The sequence below is a fragment of the Dipodomys merriami genome, unplaced genomic scaffold, assembly GCF_024711535.1.
Source record: "Dipodomys merriami isolate MVZ:Mamm:240054 unplaced genomic scaffold, mDipMer1.0.p SCAF_446, whole genome shotgun sequence".
NCBI classification, from domain to species: Eukaryota; Metazoa; Chordata; class Mammalia; order Rodentia; family Heteromyidae; genus Dipodomys; species Dipodomys merriami.
Window position 1 is genome coordinate 735,539 of NW_027206009.1, and position 24,016 is coordinate 759,554.

The 24,016-nt window shown below is 56.4% G+C and overlaps 1 protein-coding gene across 2 annotated transcripts in view; it reads left to right on the forward strand.

Annotated features, from left to right (window-relative positions):
- LOC138808188 (dihydropyrimidinase-related protein 1) overlaps nucleotides 1–24,016 on the forward strand; it is a 41,280-nt gene that overhangs the window by 4,593 nt on the left and 12,671 nt on the right. For both annotated transcript variants that reach the window (XM_069994152.1, XM_069994153.1), the window contains exons 2-6: nucleotides 15,956–16,044; nucleotides 17,224–17,408; nucleotides 19,448–19,612; nucleotides 21,551–21,612; nucleotides 23,518–23,598. In XM_069994152.1, the coding sequence (XP_069850253.1) occupies nucleotides 15,956–16,044; nucleotides 17,224–17,408; nucleotides 19,448–19,612; nucleotides 21,551–21,612; nucleotides 23,518–23,598 (582 nt within the window). The remainder of the gene's footprint in view (nucleotides 1–15,955; nucleotides 16,045–17,223; nucleotides 17,409–19,447; nucleotides 19,613–21,550; nucleotides 21,613–23,517; nucleotides 23,599–24,016) is intronic.

The following is a 24,016-nucleotide window of genomic DNA, read 5'->3' on the forward strand; positions in this document are numbered from 1 at the left end:
ACCTGCCCTGTGTGCACACCTGCCCTGTGTGCACACCTGCCCTGTGTGGGGCTGCCTTGTTTTACCGCTCTCAGCCATGGTCCCTTGAGGGAGACACTGGACATATGGCCCCCAGAGGCTGTGCTGGCCCGGGGGTGGGGCCTGGGAGTGGGGCCCAGGGGTGGGGCCCGGGGCCCTGGGCGCCCTGCGCTCAGCGCTCACACCTGCACGCAGTTCTCACACCAGGCGTGGCCCTTGGGGGTGGAAAGGAGCCCAGGCCATCTTCACACTCTGCCTTCCGACACCCAGAGGCCACACTGGCCAGCTAAGGGGGGTCTGTGGAAGGCGTGTGGTGGCTTCAGGCTAGGCACTGGGGGAAGGAAGGTGAGGTGCTTGGTCAGGTCCTTGTCTTGATCCCCCAAATCTGCTCTCCTGAAGCACTGGGCAGGTGGTGGTGGCGCAGGGGTCTGTGCGTGACCAGGTCATTGAGGCCAGGGCCCCAGCATGGGTCCCTGCGCTCAGGACACCAGTGTCCCGGGGGCTTTACCGGGCCGTGGCTGGCACCACAGCTCCCTGCCCAGCCTTTTATACCACGTGGCCTGGGTGTGCACGCTGCTCTGGTGTCTTTGAGCCCAAGGCTGGGATACGACCCTGGGTCTCCTCCAGAGCTCTGAGCTCCCTTGGCCAGCCTGGCAGAGCGTGGAGGGATGCTGGGTACCACCCTGGGCTCGGGAAGGCTCACCAGGGCCCACTGCCTTGGTCCTGCATGCAGAGCACAGGGTGGTGGAGGGGCAGGGAAGCTGCGGGCAGGGCTGCGGTGGGCCTGAGAGCAGGGAGGCTGACACGACCCTTCACCTCCGGAAGGACCTCCAGGCATTTGTGCTCATTTGGCCCAGTTTGCTCACACCAGCCAGAAAGAACAAGCCAGAGATGACGGAGCTGGGGCGTGGGCTTTCTTCCAGGACCCTTCAGCCACACAGGGCACATGTTGTGACAGGGACCAGATCCTGCCCTGAAGTGCCATGGTGGCTTCACAAGCCACCCTGATGTGTCCCACCGCTGCCACGCCTCCGTAATTAGCACCTGGTCCTCTCTGGGAGCAGTGGGCTGCAGGGGAGGCAGGAGGTGAGAAGGAGGTGCAGGTTTAGCTGAGGCTGATATCTGAGCCACCAAGGGTGGTGGGTAACATAAGAGGAGACCCAAACAGGGACTCTCAGCCTGGTCCTGGGGGGGGGGGTGCTGTGGAAAAGGGGTGTGGCATGTGGCCTCTCTGTGCTGTCAGAACAAACTCTGGAGATGCTGGTTGTGTTTCTGGCTGCCTGGGTCAGACCCAGGCTCTGGAGAAGGGCCGTGCAGAGGGGAAGGGGCGCAGCTCTCCCCTGCAGCCCCAGGTCCTGCCCGGTGGGTGTGGAGTCACTCCTGCTACACCCCTGGGGGGTGGAGACCAGAGAACCAGAGCAGGGGGACGGGCATCTGGCAGGGCACCACATGGGCACCGCGTGGACAGAGCCGGGAGGGCTGGATGGGGAGTGCGTGCTGCCTGCAGTGCTCACGATGTTGGCGTCTTTTCTTCTCTCCGTCTCAGCCCCGTCACCGATCTCAAGGGTGAGCGTGGTGGAGAGAGAACAGGGGAAATGTGCAATCACTTAGCTCTGCCCCTGAGGACTGTTTAAAGTATTGATGGCGGTCTCTTTCATGTGTGGTTTTTAATGAACGGTGCAGCCCAGGAGTAATTCTGCTGTTTCTAAGGGCCTAGTGTATATGAAGCCAATGCAGCATCTTGGGTGTGGCTCCGAGCAAACAAAGGCCTGGGCTCCTAGCCCTGTAGAAGGTTCTGTTCCCCATAAAACCTGCTTGCTCATTGGTGCATGTGTGTATGGGGGGCAGTCAAGGCGCCCACCACCGTGGTTGTGTGGTTATTATTAAAATAAACCCTTGTGAGTGGGATTGTGTGTGTGTGCCTTTGCTCTGGTCCTGGCATTCAGCATGGCTTCCTTTACGTCCCACTTGATCCTCAGACCAGCACTGCAGCAAGGCAGCCCTAAAGAGTAAACTGAGGTTCACAGGTGTTTGGCAGCGTGCCAGGGTTCTCTCACTCGACCGTAGATGAAGGGTTCGTGTTCAAGTTTCTGTTGGAGTACGGAGAGCACGTGGGCTGCTCTGTCTGCTGAGGAAATCACTATGCTTGTCGGGGGAGGGAAGCGGGGGTGACCGTGTGTGTGTGTTTGTGTGTGTGTGTGTGTGTTTGTATTGTGATGTGAGTGTAGGGTACTGTGTGTGAGTGTATGATACATATGTGTGTGTTCAAACAGTGGAAGTAGTTGGGGGAAGAAAGCGTCAGGTGAGAGACATGGGGCTGAATTGTGCTGATGTGCAAACCCACAGCCCTCCCCACACGGAGCTTCTCCCACGGGTGACGCTGCGTCTGGTGGAGATGTTCAGTGATTCCTTGCTTTACACAAAGGATCTGAGACGCCCACGGTGGCACGATTCACCATGTGTGTTGTGACATCAGCTGGAAGTCAACTGCGGATGGGAGGGAGCTGAGGATCTAGGCAGAGCCGAGAACGAACGTGCCTGTGGCTCAGTGCTGGGTGGGGCAGAGGCTAGGAGGCGTGCGGGTGCTGAGCTTCTGCCCTCCGGGCCAGACGCTCACAGAAGCGCAGGGGAGGCATACTCTAATAAGAAAAGCACTTGATGTCAATGAGACTAGGATTCAGAGTTTCAGAGGGGACACGAAGTGGTCCTGAGCCACAACATCTTCCACAGCACAGCTGGTCCTGAACCCAGGCTTCCCAGGATGAACCTGGTCAAGGCTTATTCACATGCAGGATGACACACGTGCGTGCCTGGTTGTAGTTCCTTTCTTCAAGCGCAGGCTCTTTGTGAGGAAAGGGAGCTAGTTTTGGCTAGCTAGAAGGTATTAGCTACAGACTGGCCGCATTCAGGGCAGTGGAATGCCCTGCAAGTGGCCAGGTGCAGGCGCGTGGATGTGGGCACAGGCGTCCAGAGATCTCTGGAGAGGACTCGGCGTTGGCTGGAAGTGTGAGCCTGGAGGCAGCCTGGTTGGGGCTGGCAGCTGGAGGGAAGGGAAGAGCACCCAGAGCAGATGGGAAGGCTGGATGAGACCAGGGCCGGGGGGTGGGGTGGGGTGGGGAGGAGGGCAGACGTGACCCAGAGCGCATGAAGGCCAGGCACTTGAGAAATTTGCGTGGGTGGATGCGGGCGTGGGCTCTGCAGGGCTTTGGAAGAGAGCCACAGCTTCGAGGCCACAGGAAGACACAGGGCTTCTCAGGGCTTTCCTGCCTGCCTCTGATCTGGGGCCAGTCCCTCTTCCTGAGCCTCAGGTTCCTTTATAGCCAGAGTTGGCTCCTGTGAGTCTGTTACAAGTTGCTGGAATTCTTTCTGTGGGCAACTGGAAGCTGCTGGAAGTTCGTAAAGGAGATGGTGTGCTGGAAGAGACAGGTAAGAAAGATTCTGAGATCAGACCAGCTGGGCTTGGATTCATATGCCTGGTGTGCGGTGTGGGTAAGCTGCTTGGATTCCCTGCATCTGTCTGTGGCTCTGTGTGAAATGGGACTGACAAGCGCACAGAGCCTGCGCCTGGTAAGAACTCAGGATGCCATTGTTAACCTTGGGGTGGGGCATCAGTCAGCTCTGGGCCTTGGCACACACCTTCCAGTCTCAGCCACGTGGCTGGTGAGCTGCTCTGTGTGGCTCCTCACACGGAGACCCAGGCCGAAGGAACAGCAGGGCACCAACCTGGATGCCTTCCCTTGAACGCGGAGGGTTTCAAATCTGCTCCTCGTCTCCCAGCCAAAGCAAGTCATGTGACCAAGCTCCAAAGCCCAATCTGTCCTGGTCGGGAGATATGAGGGGTAAATGGGAGAGATCTGGCATGTGAGAGATGCTGGTAATCACTGGCCAAGCCGAAGCCCACGCAGTCAGAAGTATAGGGGTTGAGAGGGAGAAAAAGTTGCAAGGGAATTGTGAGTGAGCCTTGAACTGAGGTGTGTCGATGGACCGTTAGCAATAGAGAGAGAGATAGAGAATCATGGGCTGGAAATACAGAACAGCTGGGTATAGAGAACCGAGGACAAAGGGTCGTATAGAAACTGGGTCAGCAAAAGCTATCTGCAGCCCGCGGCTCTCTCAGCCCATGTGCTGGGAGCTGGTGCAGCTGTGCTGCTAATTTTGGACCAGCATGCAACGCTCATTTATGCTACAACCAAATCTACAGCTTGTCTGTCAGGTGGTATACTCACGCTCAGGAGCAGGAAGCGTCTATCACTGGGCAGAAGTCCCGCCCACAGAAAGGAACCTTCCCAGGCCCTTGTCCTCTCTTCCATAGGCTAGAACCGGTCAGCACAGTGGACAGCACCATGGTGCTGAAGGCCAAACCAGTAGGATTGAGAGGTATTCTCCACAAGGAGCCGTGGTGGGGATTGCATAGTCTTGGTTGCTGAGGCAGTGGAGTTCCGCGTTTAATACCTTCAATACTGCAGAATTCTCTGCTCTCTGAAAGTATTTCCTGAGCACAGAAAGAACAAGACTCAGATTGGCCTGGAGAGATACCGTGATTAGCCACAGCTTTGCTCTGGGAAGAGACAACTCTAAATTGGCACTGGTGATCTGAGCTGGGCTGCTTCCCGGGGGTGAGAGGAGGAGGTGATGGCAGTGTGGTTGCATCCCCACCCCCTCCCCAGGCTCGTGCTCCGGGCACTGGAGTGTTTTTCTGGACCAGGTTCTCCACTCAACCTCTGAGTTATTCCTCCCAGGGCTGGAGGCGGTGACTTTTCCCACACAGTATCCTTCTTCATCTCTCCTGTCTGCTCCCACTGGGTGGTGGGCACAGGAGGCCCAGGGCAGGGTCTGTCCAGTTCAGGAGGGCCTTTCCCCCCTTCTTGGGAGAGTGAGGCTTTAGCCCTGCCTGCCTTCCACCTGCCTTCTCGAGCTCCCTGCCTGTGCACAACGTCGTATACTTCTCATTCAGGAGGGGCTGGAGGGAGGCATGAAGGGCTTTTGGAGCACAAAGCAAAAAAAAGAAGATGAAGGGCTTCTAAAGTGGTGCTTTGGCCGCAAGGAGAGGGCGGATCTGCTTTATTTATGGGCTCCACTGTATCGCACACTGAAAAGAAACATTTCAGACACACTTTCCACCAGCAAGCTGGGTCACCATGCGTAACCAAAGGAAGACGGAGGGCAGAGCTTGGGATCCATTCCTCGGAAAGATTTGGTGCAGAATCACATGGAGCAAGCAGGTTGTCCTCGGAAGAAATGGCTTCTGTCCCCAAAGTATGCTGCCATGCGTGGTTTGTCAAGCGATTCACAAGCCCTCAGGGCTTACGCACTTAAAATCTCAGCAAATGTTTGATCCCTGTCTTCTCAAAGTGGAAAGGACCTTGGGACATTTTGTAAAAGTTTTCTGCATCTTTGATTTTTATTTCATGTTTTGCATTTCAGGAGGCACGTGTCCGTGCCTCTTTCCCCGGGTCCCCTTTCTCATTGGTATGGGAATTCCAAACACCCTCTCGCTCTCTGGAGACTGGGAGCGCACGGCTCTGGGGCAGCTCTGTTCTTGGCGCGTCTTCATGCAGAGTGCTCCTCCCCCTGAGCTTCCTCAGTAGCTGCTCTTTGAGCCCTTCATTTTCCAGATGGCCCCCGGCCTCCGTTTCTAGTCAAGCACAATTTCTGTGTCTGGATTTGACTTGCCTTCTTTCCCTTCCTCCTTCCTCTTTTCCCTTCTTCCTTCTCTTCCTTCCTTTTTTGAACATATAGAACAAGAACAATAGGAAATACAATCTGAACGATTGGGTGCTGGTCTTTAAACTGGTTTAGACTTCTTTGAGAAGACGATAAAAAGCAATGGAATTTCTCTCCACTGGTTTTTTGAAGGTCTGATCACAGATATGGGACATAGAATATCGGATTTTTAAATTTTTTTTGGTGCCAGGCCTGGGGCTTGAACTCAGGGCCTGGGCGCTGTCCCTGAGCTTCTTTGTGCTCAAGGCTAGCAGTCGATCATGTGAGCCGCAGCTCTACTTCCAGCTTTTGCTGTGTGTTACTGATTAGAGATGAGTCTCCCAGCCCTTGCTGTCTGAACTGCAGTCCTCAGATCCCAGCTAGGATTTCAGGCGTGAGCCCAGGGCCTGGTTGGATTCTTTGTTTTAATTGTGCTAGGGTTTGAACTCAGGGCCTTGCACTTGCTAAGCAGTGCTCTACCACTTGTCTGCACCCCAGCCCGTTTTACTTTATTCTTCAGACCGGGGCTCCCATTTTGCCCAAATCTGTCCTCTGACCATGGTCCTCCTACCTGTGTTCTCCATGCAGTGGCATGCCGTGTGTGGCACCACCCCAGGCTACAATGTGGGATGTCATATGGAATGTGTGCACATGTGCCCAAGCACTCCTGCGAGGCTGCCACTCTGACTAGCTCCACCCACAGGCCAAGGGATCTCTACAGAGATGGCGGATCTCACTAGAAGCTACCGAGCCAAGGAGTTGCGTGGAGATGAGTGGCGGTGCTGGCATCAAGGGAAGGATCCGCAGTCTCCCGGGAGCTGGCCAGCTGCTGGCCCACACGCAGTGCTGGTGCTGCTGTGGGATCTCTAAGGAGCCCCTGGGTTGGAGTGAGGATGCTGCCTGTGGTAGGCAGGTGGGGTCTGAGGGCAGAGCCGGCTGGCAGGTGACCCAGGCCGCAGGGAGGCCGCTGGCACAGCTGTACAGCCCTGGGAGCCGGAGGGGGAGTGGACAGAGGTGGAAGACCAAGGCCAAGGGAGGGCTGGTCAGGCCTGGAGGGGCCCGGGAGGGGACAGCAGTGAAGGGTTTTCAGAAGAGTTGAGACATGATCGGTTTGTCTCAGAGGGGTCACTCTGGCTTGTCCTGTGGCGGAGACAAGATAGACAGCAGGGAGACAGGTGTGGGGGCCAGCCTGGGGCCGGCACAGGGGAGGCGGTGAGGACCACATCGTCAGAACACGTAGAAGACGTGGGAAAGCTCTGGACCTGAGGTGTTGATGTTTCGGGACTGTCCCTGCACTTCACCCGTTGGAGCTTAACCCATAGAGCAGCACTGGGAGGTGGGATTGTCACCACGCACTGGACGCGGGGTCGCAAGAGTGGGCTTTCTATAAGGGAACCTGCACGGCCCCCACCTTGGGCGGCGGCAGGGGTGGGAGGCGGGAAGAGCTGCGAGCACTTATACAGAACTCTCCGGGGATGTCCAATGTCAGTGCCTGCAGCTGGGAAAAAAAATCCTGATCAAAGCATCTGGGTTGGCTTTTGACCAGGCAGCCCCAGAGCAGTCGGAGGTCTGCTGGGTCCCGCCAGCTGCACTGGGCTCCCAGCACCTTGTCTGGGGAGATGTGGTTCATTTTGCTGAAAGTTCTCCCTGTTTTTCAGCTTTGTGGCGTTCCTGCTCTTATTTTTAGAATTTTCTTTGACAGCATGGCCACAGCCTCTCTGGTCTAATGACAGCTCTGTGTGTCTGGTGTTTTCTTGATAGCTGGGCTCTTGGCCAGTGGTTTGGCTAAGTGTAGGTTTGGTAAGGACATCATCTCCTGTTTACCTCTGAGGACCCTCGGACCGGACCGCAGTGGCCTTCTGGTCTCCCTGCTGTGCGGGGAGGACAGACAGTTTCATTCCTGCCACGCAGAGGGAGGGCTACCTCGGGCCCCTCACCGGTCCCCAAGTGTAGACAGGAAGCCCACCGGAAGTCTTTCCCCAGGCCACACCCCCACCTCCCCTCGTCCCCCCAGCAGGAGGTGAATGTTCTTCCTGCTGCTGATGTGTGGTTGGGAGTGCCTGAAGCCTCGAAGAGTCTTTTTGTAAGCACAGCCCCCAAACTCCTGTAAAGCCCATGGGAAGAGCCAAGACATCCTGGCAGGGCGCCTCCTCCCAGTTGTGGCTGGCAGGGAGAGCGGGGCCGGGTCTACTCCTGTCTGCCCTTCCACCTTGCTGCCTCCTCCCTCCTTCATTCCCTTCCTCTCTTCCCTTGTCTGCTTTTCCTTCTCTGATGATCATAGCCATCTCGCTTCCTCTCTGCTCCTCATCCCCTCCGTGTTTCCAAACTTCCATTTCTTCCGCTCTCTTCCCTTGCCCCTCCATCTGCTCAGCACACGTGAGTCGCCGCCGTGGCTTCCCTGGCTGGCTCCCTGTTCTGGCAGACGCAGAACACACAGGGCTGTGGCCACGAGGGTCCTCTGCTTGGGGGAGGCAGGGGGAGGGCTAGGGGACAGCTCTGGGCCCCAGCGTCCCTTTGGCTCTGGTGGGGTGGCCGGTGACGGTCAGCAGCATCACCTCCCTTTGAGTTCTTCCCGGGAGGAGGGCGTGGCATGGCAATTTTCTCCTGCGGTTTGTCTTTAGTACTTCCTAGACGATGTTTGAATAGCCAAAGGACCTGCAATCGGTCAGCGGTGTGGTGGTCGGCGGTGTGACTGTACCACCATAGTTGATTCTGAATCACATCCTTGTATGCAAGTTTTGCACTTGTTGGGGGACATTTTTCCTGAGAAGAAAGTCCCAGCATTAAATTTCTGGTTCAGAGGATACATATGTAAAGTTTCGGGATGCATTTTGTGAACTTGAACACAGCTTTATTCTCCTCTGTGTGTGTGTGTGTGTGTGTGTGCGCGCGCGCGCGCGTGCACGCGCGCATGTGGACATGCATAGTAGTATTAGGACTTGAACTCAGGATCTATCATGCTTCCTTGGATTTTTTCACAAAAGGCTGATGTTCTATCACTTGAGGCACAGCTCCGCTTCTGGCTTTTTGCTGACTCTCTGGAGGTAAGAGTCTCATGGATTTGTCTTCCCAGGCTGGCTTCAAACTGTGATTCTTAGATCCCAGTCTGTAGAGTAGTGAGAATTACAGGTGTGGACCCCCCACCCCCACCCCGTGCCCACCTTTACTTATTTTTGCTAACAAATCCCAGCTTTGAGGAGAACATGACTGTGGTTACCTTCCGGCTCCAGAGCTCCTGTGCGGGCCTCAGGGCAGACCCATCTGTGGTGGAGAGCCTGCCTGGCAAGCACAAGGCCCTAATTTCAGACCCCAGTACATAAAGAAAGCCTTTCTGAGTTTTCTACGCACCAAGCCCCTCCGTGACCATCTCTCGGAGCCCAGACGCCTCTATGTCCAGGGCTGATACCCGTGGGTCCCTTCTGGTTTCCCTCTCCAAGGCCCTAGAGTTGGTCGCTCTGTGTGAGTTCAACACCCAGATTCAACTGACCGTGGCCAGCGAATGTGCAGATGTTTTCTTCTTCTCATTCATTACTCCCTAAGTGATACAATGTGACAACTGTCTACATTGCATTGGGTGACAGGCAGGTGTGGGAAAGCCAGTCACCCGGGATGAGTAGAATAAGACCAGGGCCGGGCCCTCTCTGCGTCTGGACATTGTCTCTTTGCCACACTGATGTGAAGACACAGCCAGGCTGTGGATAATTCTCCTCCTGTTGTTGCTGTCATCATGAAATGAGCTGGCTGGCAGTCTCTGGCCTGTTATTAAATTAGCCTTTACTTTTTTTTTTGAGCTTTTCATGAGCCGTTTTCATTGCTTTGAGGCAGACAAATAGTGATGTGTGTCCAGAGCCCAGCCACATGGGTTGCATTCGCTAGCTGTTTGCTCCTCTCTCAGCTGTCCTGTGAGAGGACAGTGGCGGGTGTGCTTTTCTTTTCTTTTTCTTTCTGATTTTGGGGCTTGAACTCAGGCCCTGGGCACTAGCCCAGGCTTTTTGAGCTTTTTGCTCAAGGCTGGTGCTCTGCCGCTTTGAGCCACAGCTCCACTGCCAGTTTTCTGGTGGTTATTTGGAGGTAAGAGTCTCACAGAGTTTCATGCTCAGGCTGGATTTGACTGTGATCCTCACATCTCAGCCTCCTGAGTAGCTGGATTACAGGTGTGAGCCACTGGTTCTGACTTGATCTTTTCTTTTCGATGTATGAACTTGGGGCTGGAGTTGTAGCTCAGAAATGTAGAATGTTTGCCTAGTGTGTCTTGGCCCTGGCTTTGATTCCCAGCACTGTAAAAATAAGAAAATAAGATTTCAATAAGAGTAGTTACTTTATTTTGTGAAAACTAAAAGAGGCACGCCTGTAATTCTGCTACTTGGGAGGTAGAGGCAGGAGGCTCTCAAGGTCAAGACCAGCCTGAGCAGAGTTATCCAACATGAAGATAAAAACTAAAAAGGAACTGCTTCCAGCTTCCCTGCCCACTTACCTCCTTACCTTCCAAGCCCTGCATCGTTCCTCATGGTGTGGCTCTACTGGTAGAGTGCTTACCTAGTACGTGTGAGGCCCTGGATTTAATTCCAAGTGTGCCCCAAAAATTACTAGGACGATCCAAGGTTGGGGGGAGATCAAAGGATTATGGTTTGAGGCCAGCCTGGGCAAGAGTAAAAAGTGGACAAGACCCCCATCTTAGTTTGGTGTTGATGGCATGTGCCTATCATTCCAGTCATGCAGGGAAGCACACAAATAGGAGGATCACAGTCCAGGCTGGCCTGGGGCATAAAACAGACCCTATCTAAAACACTAAGCAGCCCAAAAATGCCTGGAGGCTTGGCTCAGTGGTGGAATATCTGTCTAGCAAGGGCAAGGCCCTGACTCAAATCCCAGTGGTGGCCCCCCAAGTAAATACATAAAGAGGAAGTCGCATCAGCCTGTGCCCAAGTATGGGCTTATTTTCTCAGAAATGGATTGGCACCCGAGACACCCAGAGTTTGAGTGCTCTGTGGCCCTGCACAGAGCCTGGCAGCCGGGAGGGGCCGGAAACCAGCCCAGCTCCTCTGTTGGACTCCAGAAGTGCTCAGCAGGCTGGGGCTGGCTTCCTGAACACAGGGCTTCAGAACACCCTGGCAGGCTGGGTGTGGCAAACCTGCTATTAACTGCTGCCATGGAGCTGGGTTGGGAGCCATGCACCAGCTGCCTTGATGCACGTTTTCCTGCTTTCTGGTACCAGGGAAGCTTGCCTTCCTGGTTGTCCCTGCTTCACAGATGTACAGAGCCTCTCACTTCCCCGGTCCTGCAACCCTGCGGGCTCGGGCGGTCTCTTCCTGAAATGCGCAAGATCCCTGCTGGCTTCTGTGGCGGGGCTGTGGGGCAGGTTGTTGGGCCTGTGAGTGACTAGTCCAGAGACCCTTCTGCCAGGGTGTGCTGGTCATGTGTCTCCCTGTTCACTCACTCCATCCATCTTCCAGGAACCAGGTCAGCCACTCATCCATCCATCTGTCCATCCACACTGATGGTCTTGTCTATTCAGACTATTTGTCCACACATTCATTCATGTACTCACTCACCATCCACTCATTCCTCCCTTACTCTACCCAGCCAACCTTCCTACTTGCCATCTATCCATCTTCCATTATGTTCTGTCATCTATCCGTCTGTCCGTCCGTCGGTCCATCCATCCATCCATTCTTTCATCCTGCCTGCTTGCCTGCCTGCTATTCATCCATCCATCCATCCATCTTGCCATCCACCCATCATCCATCCATCAATCTACCACCTATGGTGTCCATCTGCCCATCTAGCCATCTTGCTATCATCTGTCCATCCAGCCTGCCACCCATTTATCCATTCATCCTGCCACCCATCCATCCATCCTGCCACCCATCATCCATCTATCCATCCTGCCATCCGTCCATCCTGCATGCCATCCATCAATTTATCCATCTCTTCATCCATTTTCTTTTTTTTTTTTTCAAATTCTTTATTGTGATTAAGTGGTTACATAATTTCCCAACTTTTACAGTATTGTGGGATAGTGATGCTTAGTTAAAGTCACAGACACATTCTGACTTTCATGGAGCAAATTGTCTATCGTGGTCTATAACATTTGTGAGTTCTATGAGCTTTGCAATAGTTATTTCTTCCACATTGGGTGGTATGTACATTTGTTTTGTTTTGCATAGCGTCAGCTGTTCCCTGTTTCCCACTCGTTCCCTCCCTCCCATCGCTGCCATTGAGTTGCTTAGTTCATTTTGGTCAATGTCCAGTGCAGCTGATGGGTCCTGCTGTTGTATGTTTTTCCCTGATTCCCTCTAGTTCTGTGTTGTCCTCCTGGTTTCCCTCTGTTATGCACATATATGTGGTCTCCATCCATTTTCAAATATATCCATCCTGCCATCCAGTCATCCACCCATAGTGTCCATCTGCCCGTCCATCCATCCACCTCCCCATCAGGCTATTTCCAGGGCCTAAGACACAGCATCAGAAAAACCAAGTCCTGCTGCTGTGGAGCTGACGTTGACCAAGAACGCTGCAGGTCAGACTCTGGGGCCACCACTGCATTCAGTGTGCTGTTGGTCCGAGGGGAGGTATGCCTTGTGAGCCAGTGAGAGCTTGGAATCATGGGAGAGCTGTGACTACACGGTCTGTGGGCTGTACTGCAAGGGGTGCAGCACGGATCTCCTGCAGGTGACGGACGTGGCCTCCATGCGGGGCTCAGAGGACAGACACTGAGTAGAACTGCAGGAAGCGAGGGCATGTACTCTGCCATGAGAGTGGGGCTTTGGCTGGCCTTGGCTTCACTCTGCAGGCAACGGTCCTGATGCCAGACCTCACCGGGGGCTGAGCTGCACGGCATTGTCCATTTTGGCTCAGGATGTTTCCAGTTCCTTGCTTGGCTTACCCTTGCCTGCTCCTGCTTGTCTGCCTCTCACAGTGGAGGCGTGGCACCGTGGCCCAGGACCCTCTGCAGTGCTTTTCTACTTCCCTGGGATCCTCTGGCGGCCCAGTGATGGGGTCCTCCTCCAGCTGCGCAGTGGGGGCCGGTCCAGGGGACCCGTGACTGGCTCCATGCCTGCCTCGTCCCTGCTGTCCCCTGCGAGCCTCCTGCCATTCGCCCCCCTGGCTGATTCCCCTTGCGACCCTTTGGTCTGCTTGTGTTCACTTACTCTCTAGGTCTGAGCTATCCCTACCCACCCAAACATGGTTCAGCCTCTTCACCTCCCCCAGTCCCCATTACCTGCCCCCCCCCCCCACGACGTGTCAAACTTCTGAGAGTCTCAAGAGAGCAAAGCAACGACTCTGATATCTCCTGACCCAGGCTGGGTTGGAGCCGAGTCGTTTCTCAGCCAAGGCCGGGCAATGTGAGAAGAGGCTGGAGAGGTGGCAGCCCTGGAGTCACAGCGACACGAAATGTCGAAATGTCGCTGGGACTGAGCTGGGAAGTCTCCCTCCCTCCCTCCGCCCTCCCTCCCTCCCTCCCTTCTCTACCCTGCTGCCTCAGTACTGGGCCTTGATCTTGGTGTCTGTGCTCTCACTTAGCTTTTTCTCTCCAGGCTAGCAGTGCTCTACCAGGCTCTGCCAGTTGAGCCACAGTTGGTTAATTGGAGCTGAGAGTCTCACGGACTTTCCTGCCCAGGCTGGCTTCAAACCGCGATCCTCAGATCTCAGCCTCCTGAGTAGCTAGGATGACAGGCGTGAGCCACTGGTGCCTGGCTTCTCAATATTCTTTGCTGGGGCTTTATTGTTGCTTTCATACATACATATACAGTCCTGTATTTTTCTGGTATTCACACCTCTCTTCTCCCAGCCCCTACCAGTGCCCCCACATAGACAGACCCCCATTTACAAACATGCCTCAGGGTAATTTTTTTTAAGTCTGGATTCTACATCTGAGTGAAAAAGCATCTGAGTCTGGCTTCTCCTGCTTTACACAGTGATCTCCAGATCCATCCATTTTCCTGCAAATGACACGCTTTCATTCTTTATGGCTGAATAATACTCCGTTGCATGAGTGTATCACGTTCTCTTTCTCTAGTCTTCGGTTGGGGTCCCTCGGCGGCTTCTCTGTCTTGGTATTGTTCATGTGCCGCCATCAGCCTGGGTGTCCGGCTCTCACTTGCATGTTCATGCATTCCTTTGGATGCCTGCCGGGGACACAGCAGGACTCTGTGGTAGATCTGTGTTTAGGCTCTTGGTGACTCTGCGCTGATCTGCACAGTGTGTTTAGTTAGGCTCTTGGTGACTCTGCGCTGATCTGCACAGTGTGTTTAGGCTCTTGGCAACTCTGCACTGACCTGCACAGTGTGTTTAGTTAGGCTCTTGGTGACTCTGCGCTGATCTGCACAGTGTGTTTAGGCTCTTGGTGACTCTGCACTGACCTGCACAGTGTGTTTAGGCTCTTGGTGACTCTGCACTGATCTGCACAGTGTGTTTAGGCTCTTGGTGACTCTGCACTGACCTGCACAGTGTGTTTAGGCTCTTGGCAACTCTGCACTGACTGGCACAGTGTGTTTAGGCTCTTGGCGACTCTGCACTGACCTGCACAGTGTGTTTAGGCTCTTGGTGACTCTGCGCTGACCTGCACAGTGTGTTTAGTTAGGCTCTTGGTGACTCTGCGCTGATCTGCACAGTGTGTTTAGGCTCTTGGCGACTCTGCGCTGATCTGCACAGTGTGTTTAGGCTCTTGGCGACTCTGCGCTGATCTGCACAGTGTGTTTAGGCTCTTGGCGACTCTGCGCTGACCTGCACAGTGTGTTTAGGCTCTTGGCGACTCTGCGCTGATCTGCACAGTGTGTTTAGGCTCTTGGCGACTCTGCGCTGATCTGCACAGTGTGTTTAGGCTCTTGGTGACTCTGCGCTGATCTGCACAGTGTGTTTAGTTAGGCTCTTGGTGACTCTGCGCTGATCTGCACAGTGTGTTTAGGCTCTTGGCGACTCTGCACTGACCTGCACAGTGTGTTTAGTTAGGCTCTTGGTGACTCTGCGCTGATCTGCACAGTGTGTTTAGGCTCTTGGTGACTCTGCACTGACCTGCACAGTGTGTTTAGGCTCTTGGTGACTCTGCACTGATCTGCACAGTGTGTTTAGGCTCTTGGTGACTCTGCACTGACCTGCACAGTGTGTTTAGGCTCTTGGCAACTCTGCACTGACTGGCACAGTGTGTTTAGGCTCTTGGCGACTCTGCACTGACCTGCACAGTGTGTTTAGGCTCTTGGTGACTCTGCGCTGACCTGCACAGTGTGTTTAGTTAGGCTCTTGGTGACTCTGCGCTGATCTGCACAGTGTGTTTAGGCTCTTGGCGACTCTGCGCTGATCTGCATAGTGTGTTTAGGCTCTTGGCGACTCTGCGCTGATCTGCACAGTGTGTTTAGGCTCTTGGCGACTCTGCGCTGACCTGCACAGTGTGTTTAGGCTCTTGGCGACTCTGCGCTGATCTGCACAGTGTGTTTAGGCTCTTGGCGACTCTGCGCTGATCTGCACAGTATGTTTGGCTCTTGGTGACTCTGCGCTGATCTGCACAGTGTGTTTAGTTAGGCTCTTGGTGACTCTGCACTGATCTGCACAGTGTGTTTAGGCTCTTGGTGACTCTGCACTGATCTGCACAGTATGTTTAGGCTCTTGGTGACTCTGCGCTGATCTGCACAGTGTGTTTAGACTCTTGGCGACTCTGCGCTGATCTGCACAGTGTGTTTAGGCTCTTGGTGACTCTGCTCTGATCTGCACAGTTGCTGTTTATGGACACAGCCCTCCGTGGTTACAGATGTGCCCTGAACAGCGTATAGGTGGGATGGTACACTGGGATTTGTTTTAAAAATAACTCAGCAAAACCAAAAGGCATTTGAAAGGGAGAAAGGAGGCGTTGCTCTGCCACTTGAGCCACACTTCAGGCCTGTTTTGTTTTAGTGATTTGGGGGTTAGGGTCTTGAACATGGCCTGGGGGCGGGCCTCCCTCTGGTCTTCCTGCAACTTCCTGTATAGCTGGGATTGCAGGTATAGTTGACCACAGCAGGTTTGTTGGTTGAGATGGAGTCTTACTGATGTTTTTTTCCTGCAATTTTTCCCTGGTCTAGCCTTGAACCATGATCCCCCCAATCTCTACCTCCAGAGTAGCTGGGGTTCCAGGTACCACACCCAGCCCTCAGTGCCCCTACCTTGCTTTAAAGAGTTTTGGACATTCTTGGTATTGAAGATGACAGCCGCCCCTCCGTGCTTCCCTCCGCTGACCCGGCCCCTCTGCTTCACCTTTCAGAGTGACCGGCTCCTCATCAAAGGCGGGCGCATCGTCAACGATGACCAGTCCTTCTACGCCGACGTCTACCTGGAAGATGGCCTCATAAAGTGGGTGAACTTGAACTCAGCGTCTCTGGGCTGCCTGGCCTTTCCGGGCGCGGGAGGCTGGTGCTCTGCCCTGGGGTGACGGTGCTGTGTTGCTGTGTTTGAGGGGCTCAGAGTGGGAGGGGGCCACACAGCGGGTGGGGTGATGGGCGTTTCCTGAGGCCTCATGACCCTGCGACCTGCCACGTGTCGGTGCTGGCTGTGAGGTGCCAGGCTCCCTGCCTTTGTGCGCGGGAAGCTGCAGCCGGCGAGGTTCAGGGCCGCCCCGGGGCCCAGAGAGAGTCAGGGAGACAGGGCCCCGTTCCACCCACAGCACCGCGGCCCCCAGCTCTGTCTCCATCCTGAGCCTGGTCCTGGGACGGGCAGGGCACCGCGGCTCACTGTCTGCGGGGTCTGTCTCCGGCTTCAGCCCTGCTCACGGCTGCCCGGGGTGGAGTCTGTTCAGGCTGGCTGCTGTAGCACAGCGCCACAGGCCGGATGGTTTAACCCACAGAAAGTCTCCCCCCACGCCGCGGAAGCTGCGGTCCTGGGTCAGGGTTCCACCCGGGCTGGAGTCCCCCCGGGGTGGCGGCCTTCTCCCTGTGACCACAGATGACCTCTCTTTGCTCTGCCTTGCGGGTCCCGCTGGCTTCAAGACCCTGCCACCCCGTTATCTAACCTCCCTCACACCCCCGAAGGCTTAGTGTCCACGCACAGTCACACGTGGGGTGTTCGGCGGGCGTTTGAGGCGCCCGCTCGGGTCACCGCGCGGGGGACGGCCTCTCCCGGGCCTCTTGGCTGCATGGAGCGCCGTGGATCTGCGCTCGGCCAGGGAGGGGGCTGTAGGTGGCGTGGGAGTACTGGGGGGAGAACAGAGAGGTGTTAAAGAGTGAGAGCGGCCCCCCAGGCGCCCCGGCTGGCTGCCAGCCAGGGCTGGTGTCTGAACTGCGGCTCGGACCCGACGGGAGGTGACTGCGTGCAGCCCTGCCGCCTCCGTGCCCGGAAGCCTTCCTGCAGGACCTGGCTGGGTAACAGCTCCCCTCAGCTCCCGAGTCCTTCGGGAGCCTGGTCCATGGATGCTGGCAACGGGCCCTCCCGGGCCCGGCACCGGCCAGTCCTTCTGTCTCGGGGCTCAGCAGTGTGCTCAGGGGGCTCATGTGGCGTGGCGGACTTCCCACTCAGGCCTTCTCTCTTTGTCTTCAGACAAATAGGAGAGAACCTAATTGTTCCGGGCGGTGTAAAGACCATCGAGGCCAATGGGCGGATGGTCATGCCCGGCGGGGTGGACGTCAACACCTCCCTGCAGAAGCCCGCCCAGGGGATGACCGCGGCCGACGACTTCTTCCAGGGGACCCGGGCGGCGCTGGCCGGCGGGACCACGATGATCAGTGAGTGCTCCGCCCCCGCCACGGGCACCCTCAGTGCCATCCACGCCCCTCGGGAGCTCAGCCTGCATCTGCCGCTAACGTCTTTGTCACACAGCCCGCCGTGGAGCACGTATTTCACAAAGCGTGTCACCCGGGTGCAGCTGGTGGAGCGCTCGGCACGTTAGAGGCTCATTGGCCCTGCTCTCCTTAACAGTTTGTTCAGTTGTTCTATCGAGGAGCGGTAATGCTGGACGAGATTGAAGTTAACATTCAGGTTCTTACAAAAGGAATACATTTCACAAGTATAGGAAGAACCATGTGGATTGCAGGGAGACAGGCCAAAAAAAAGTGTGAAGATGGCTAAAGTTTTAAAGCAACAACATAGGTACCATTATGCCTTTTTGTGCATCAGAATGGCCGTAGTAACGCTGTGACAATGCTACAGGACAGACAGTCCCTGTATTGGTTTGTCTCCCATTGCTATAACAAAACACCCGAGGCTGGGACCGTTATAAAGAAGAGGATTGTTTAGCTTACATCTTTGGCTATGGAAAGCCTGCGATCCCTTCATGGTCGGGTGAGAGCCTCCAGCACTGACCCCCAGCATGGCACATGGCCCCTGCTGGGCACCATGTGAGGTAGCATGGAGAGAGAGGAGCCAGAGAGGGGAGAGCCAGCCTCGGCCTTGCTCACAGTCCCCTGCCTTGCAGCCAGCAGGCTCTCTGAGACATTAGCATCCATGGGTTCACAGCCTCGGACCTAACCACCTCCCTCCCCCTTGGCCTCACCCCTGCTGGCTCCCACCACCTCCCAGAAGGGCCGCGCTGAGGACAGGACTCCCATGGCTACTGGTTCTAGTAATTATGGCTGTGACGGTGGCTACGGCGCCAGGCTGGTGACACTGACCGTAGCACGGTGGGAGGGGTGTAGAAACCGGCGGTGGCGGGCAGGGTGTGCTGGTTCTTGCCTGTAATCTCAGCTGCTAGGGAGGTAGAGGCAGGAGGATTTCAGCTTGAGGCTAGCCTGGGAGAAGTTAGTGTAAGACCTTGTCTGAAAAAAAAAAATGAACTAAACGCCGGGCGCCCGTGGCTCACACCTGTAATCCTAGCTACTTAGGAGCTGAGATCTGAGGATCATGGTTCAAAGCCAGCCCAGGCAGGAAAGTCCCCATAGACTCATAATAAAACTACTCAGAAAGAGCTGGCGCTGTGGCTCAAGCGCTAGAGTGCTAGTCTTGAGCACAAAGAGGCTCAGGGACAGTGCCTAGGGCCTGAGTTCAAGCCTCAGGACTGGCAAACAACAACAACAACAACAAAACACCTAAAAAGTAAAAGGGCTGAGAAGTTGGGTGCACACTTGCCTAGCAAGTTCTTGAGTTCACCAGATCTCTGGTACCACCAAACAAGAAATGGATAGTGATGGAGGTGATGGTGGTGGTGGTGGTGGTGGTGGTGGTGATGATGATGGTGGTGATGGTGGTGGTGGTGGTGATAATGATGATGGTGGTGGTGATGGTGGTGGTGGTGGTGGTGGTGATGATGATGATGGTGATGGTGGTGGTGATGGTGGTGATGATGGTGGTGATGGTGGTGGTGGTGGTGGTGATGATGGTGGTGTTGATGGTGGTGATGATGATGGTGGTGGTGGTGATGATGATGGTGGTGATGGTGGTGGTGGTGGTGGTAGTGGTGATGATGGTGGTGATGGTGGTGGTGATGATGATGGTGATGGTGGTGGTGGTGGTGATGGTAGTGATGGTGATGGTGGTTATATTGATGGTGGTGATGATGGTAGTGATGGTGGTGGTGATGATGATGGTGGTGGTGGTGGTGATGATGATGATGGTGGTGATGGTGGTGGTGGTGGTGGTGATGATGGTGGTGATGATGATGATGATGGTGGTGATGGTGGTGGTGGTGATGATGATGGTGATGGTGGTGATGATGGTGGTGATGGTGGTGGTAATGGTGATGGTGGTGGTGTTGGTGGTGGGGTACAAGTGTGGTCATGCACTGAGCACCCTGGGTCCCCAGTGTCATAGAGCGTCTTTGTCATTGCAGTTGACCACGTTGTTCCTGAGCCTGGGTCCAGCCTGCTGACTTCCTTCGAGAAGTGGCACGAAGCTGCGGACACAAAGTCCTGCTGTGATTACTCCCTGCACGTGGACATCACGAGCTGGAACGAGGTCGTGCGCGAGGAGCTGGAGGTGCTGGTGCAGGACAAAGGTGGGCCGGAGCCCCGGTCCGCGGCCTGGGCCTTGAGCCCTGGGTCGGGTCTGTGGCGTGCAGCCCTGGGGGTGGGTCCGCAGCGTGCAGCCCGGGGTCTGGTCTGCGGCATGTAGCCCAGGGTCGGGTCCACGGCATGCAGCCTGGAGTCTGGTCCGTGGCTTGCAGCCCTGGGTCTGGTCCGTGGCATGGGCCTTGAGCCCTGGGTCGGGTCCGCTCGTCCTGGGAATGCACACAGCTGGGTGTCACTGTCTCCACAGTGGAAGCGGGGCTCCCCTTCCTGGGAGCCCCTTATCCATAGAGGAGGCCCCGGCTCTGGAGCCTGGCGTGCGAGGCTTTGTGCTCGGCCCCGGGCAGCGCTCCGACCCCTGCCATCCCGCTGCCTGTCTGCGCAGGGAGCCCCTTCTCCACCTGCCATACCCCCCGCCACCTTCCCATCAGAACGCCCTCATTTCCTCAGTGTCCAGAGCCAGTCCTGCCTCTCTCCTGGAGTTGGGGCCGTTGGTTGTTTGGGTGGCGCTTTCCGGTCCAACGTGGAGTGCTGAGAGGGTTCTCTGTGCCTGTGCCTCAGTGTCCCCCGCCTCCTGTGCCCGCGCTCACGCACCAGGCGGCTGCCCTGTGATGTGCGTTGCATTTGGTCTGCGGGCTGAAGAGACAGGACCAGAAGGAACAGGCACGTGGCCCCCCCAGGACCATGCCTGACCAGGAGACGCTCCACCGGGGCCTTTGAGACGTGCTGGGGCGCTTTGGGGTTTGAAAACACACAGCTGCACTTTCTCCTGATGAAGTGTCACCCTTCCTAGTCCATAAAGACCGAGGGAGGGAAGGCGTTTCTGTGCTGGTTCTGCCCCCAGCTCCACCCCCCTGGCTTTTCCTGGGATGGACGCACGGGGCTGCTGCCGGGCTTCATCACTCACCGGCTCACGAGTTACATTATTCCTCATCAGTAGTTTGCTAGTGGCTCATAATGTGAAATGCAGTGGCCAATTTGCTGAGCTGGTGTCTTTTTTTTACGGGGCATTTAGGTGTCCTACTTGTGCTATTACAAATTACATTACTGTGAACATAAAAACCTTGGTTTGCATTTCTAATTATTTCCTTAGATTTTTTTTTAGAATGGAAATCACAGCGCCAGAGGTTTGAATTGCCTCCAGGGTGCAGATGATGGTGGTTGAGCAGATTTCTGCCGAGGCACCCACGGGCGCAGCTAGTGCCATGTGAGGGTCCCTGGTCCCAGCCTGCTCAGACGTGGTGTCACGGTGTACCACGTTGTGGTGGCCTTTATTGCAGTTCGCTGATCACCGATCACGCGTGCTTTTCCCGTGTGCATATCCGTTGCATCTATTTTCACGGCAGCCTCGGGAGGCATCGCCGCCACACCGCGTGTTTGCAGTGGGTCAGCCCAGTCTACACCGTGGGGCTTTTGACCCGGGTCCTTCAGATCCCGGCATCTCTGAAGAGTTGGAGGTTCAGAAACCCTCTGACCCACTGAAGCAGTTTCTTGGGTAGCACCCCAGCTCCTTCTGTGCTCTTAAAGAGTGACAAGTACGTCCTTGATGTAATAGCCTTTCTGTTTTGTTTTGTTTAAATCAAGAGGATGGTCTTACTTTGAGAGGCAGCTCTGTGTTCCAGCCCAGCAATCCTGGGCACCTCTGTCTGTAACACCTACCCACTGAATGGCGCTTTGTTTTGTCTTGTTGGTGTTGGTGGCACTGGGCGTTGACCTGGGCCTTGGGCTTGCTAGGTAGGGCTCTCACTCTGCAGCCGCGTCCCAGCCCCTCCGCCTCCTCTGCGCACACCCCAGGCTTCGTCAGGGTGAGGCTCGATGGCGCCCTCTTCTGGTGGCTGGCACGGTGCACTCTGATCATTGATTTATTACTGGATGCTTGTACTCTGTTGATTTTCAAACACCTTGTTCTCTGTTTTATCCTGAAACAGGTGTCAATTCCTTCCAAGTCTACATGGCCTACAAGGATCTGTATCAAATGTCCGACAGCCAGGTGGGTCCTCTCTTGTCCCAGCTGCACCGGGAGGGGACACCATGGCCCAGAAGGGAGAGCCCTGATCTCAGGGTGCCCAGCACACGGGCCCATGGGGCAGGCCCGGCTCTCCTGGGCCCCCACTCCTTTCCATCATGTAGGATGGGATCTCCAGAGCAGGCCCCAGCATGGTCCAGGAGCACACACGCACAGGTGTTGGGAGCACGCTACAGACGTGGGTGTCTTATGGGTTGGGCTCAGGTAGGTTCTGGGGTGTGGCAAGTGAGGGGGCCATTGCGTTGGCTCTGTCGGAGGAGAGCTCCGGCCTGACCATGGCCCGGCTGCAGCAAGCCAGCCCGGGCCTTTCTTCACTGTTTTCCCATCCAGAGGTCACTGCAGAGTGCGAGGCTCTGCCCGCGTCACAGAGCTCTCTGGGTGACAGGAGCCATAGGAAGTTCTGCTGACAGGCTCCCCAGGTGTGGGCTTAGGACTTGTCATCCTGGGCTCCCCAGTCCCTAGACTCAGAGTGTTAGTGGTGAAGAAGCCCTGGCTGTCCCTGCTGCTTGCTGTGCAGCCTGGGGAGACGTTCCCAACTTCTCTGGGCTTTCACCTCACCATAGCACCTGATGTCCCGAGGCTGCCGGAGGACGGAGTGCGTTCATACAGACTACGTCGACACCCTGGGGTCACAGGGCAGGGGAGCTGGGATTGGGATTGGTTATTGCTTCGGGGCTGGAGGGAAGTGGCAGGGCCTTCTGCAGGCCTGTGGAGCCTCTGGTTGAGGGCGCTCTGGAGCCGAAAGTCGGCTCGGTGTCTCGGGCGCGGAGCCCATCACGACAGCTCTGCCGAGCTCCTGCCTGGGTGTGGGTGGAATCCAGTGGCTCCGGGCTTCTGGGGGGGGGCTTCCAGAGGGGGCTCCCGCCCGCCCGCCTCCGGCTGCCCACAGCTGCCGGCTCGCCCTGGGGCATTGTCTGCAGGGCAGAGTTGGGGTTCAGGTCCCCTGAGAGGGAGGTTGGTCTCCTCCTCGCCAGGGCCAGTGCTGGGTGCAGATTCAGGTGGAGAAGATGCCGGGTGGGGGCGGGGCGGCCCTGCCCGGCGGGACGGTGCTCGGGATGCCTGTGTCACTGGATGCCGGTCACTGGAGAGTCTAGCCCCTTCCCGCCGGGCCCTCCGAAGTGCCAGAGCCTGTGTGGTACCAGTGTGTCCCAAATGCTCGTCAGTTTGGGTGCAGGACACGTCACGGGCTCAGCCAAAGCGCCACACAGGAGGAAGATGGCAGTCTGTGAGTCGGTCGCAGACCCAAGGCAGGTGGTTCTGCCAGGAGCTGGCCATGGTGAAGCTCTCGCAGCTTGGCGTCTTACTCTCCCATAGGGTGGAGGTTGGAGGCTGGGAGAAACTGAGGCCCGCTCCTGTGGCCTCTCCCAGCTGGTCTGACGGCACGGTGGCTGCCGGGGTGCAGGTGTCCCATGTGGAGACCGGGAGCAGGTGCTTGTCCTGTGTCCTCTGCCCTTCCTGGCTAGCGCCCCCCGGTGGCGGGTCATGGCCACACACCCTCCTAGGGCGGCCTAGGAAGGCGGAAGCCTCATCACCCTGGGTTGGCCCAGGGGGTGGCCATGTGGGGACTTTGAATGAACCCTTGTGGCCTGGGACATCTCCATGCTCCTGCCCAGCTCTACCCACCCACCTAGGTGAACACAGCGCCCCCCGGGGCCCAGGGGAGGCTGTCACTCGGGCTGGGAAGGCTTTTACAATGTCAGTAAAATGAAAGATGGCCGCCACCTTCCACGTCCACAGACGTCACAAAGGCGCGGCCCCTGGCGGCTGGGGAGGCGTGGACGCCCCCGTGGAGGGAGCAGAGCCCCCACCTCTGCACACCTCCGGGCCTGGCTGCCTGCCTTCCTCACCAGCCTTGTTTGTCCTCCTCAGCTCTACGAAGCCTTCACCCTCCTCAAGGGGCTGGGCGCTGTGATCCTGGTCCATGCGGAAAACGGAGACTTGATAGCTCAGGTGAGCGGTGTGCGCCTGCTCCCCACCCTCGGCCCCGCTTAACCTTGTGAAGGGGACCCTGGGGGGACAGCGGCCTCGCTTAGGTAGGTGGGACCCGATGTCACGTCAGACACCAAGACCAGCGCTCCAGTGCTGTCTGCCGTGTGGCCCGGGCTGGCCAGCGTTCTTGCGCCTGTCTTTCCCCCTGAACAGTGGGGACACCAATCCTGCCCTCCCTGCCCTTCCCCCACTTGCAGGGCGTGTGTGAGGGACGCGCAGGAGCTGAACAGAAACGTCCGCGGGCAGGGGCACGGGGCTGTGCACACGCAGCCTTGGAGGGTAGAAGGCAGTGCCCCGCCCAGCCTGTGTCTCCGGCCATGGGACTGGGGGAAGGGGCTCGGCCCGGACGGCACAGGAGAGCCACACGACCGGTCTCATG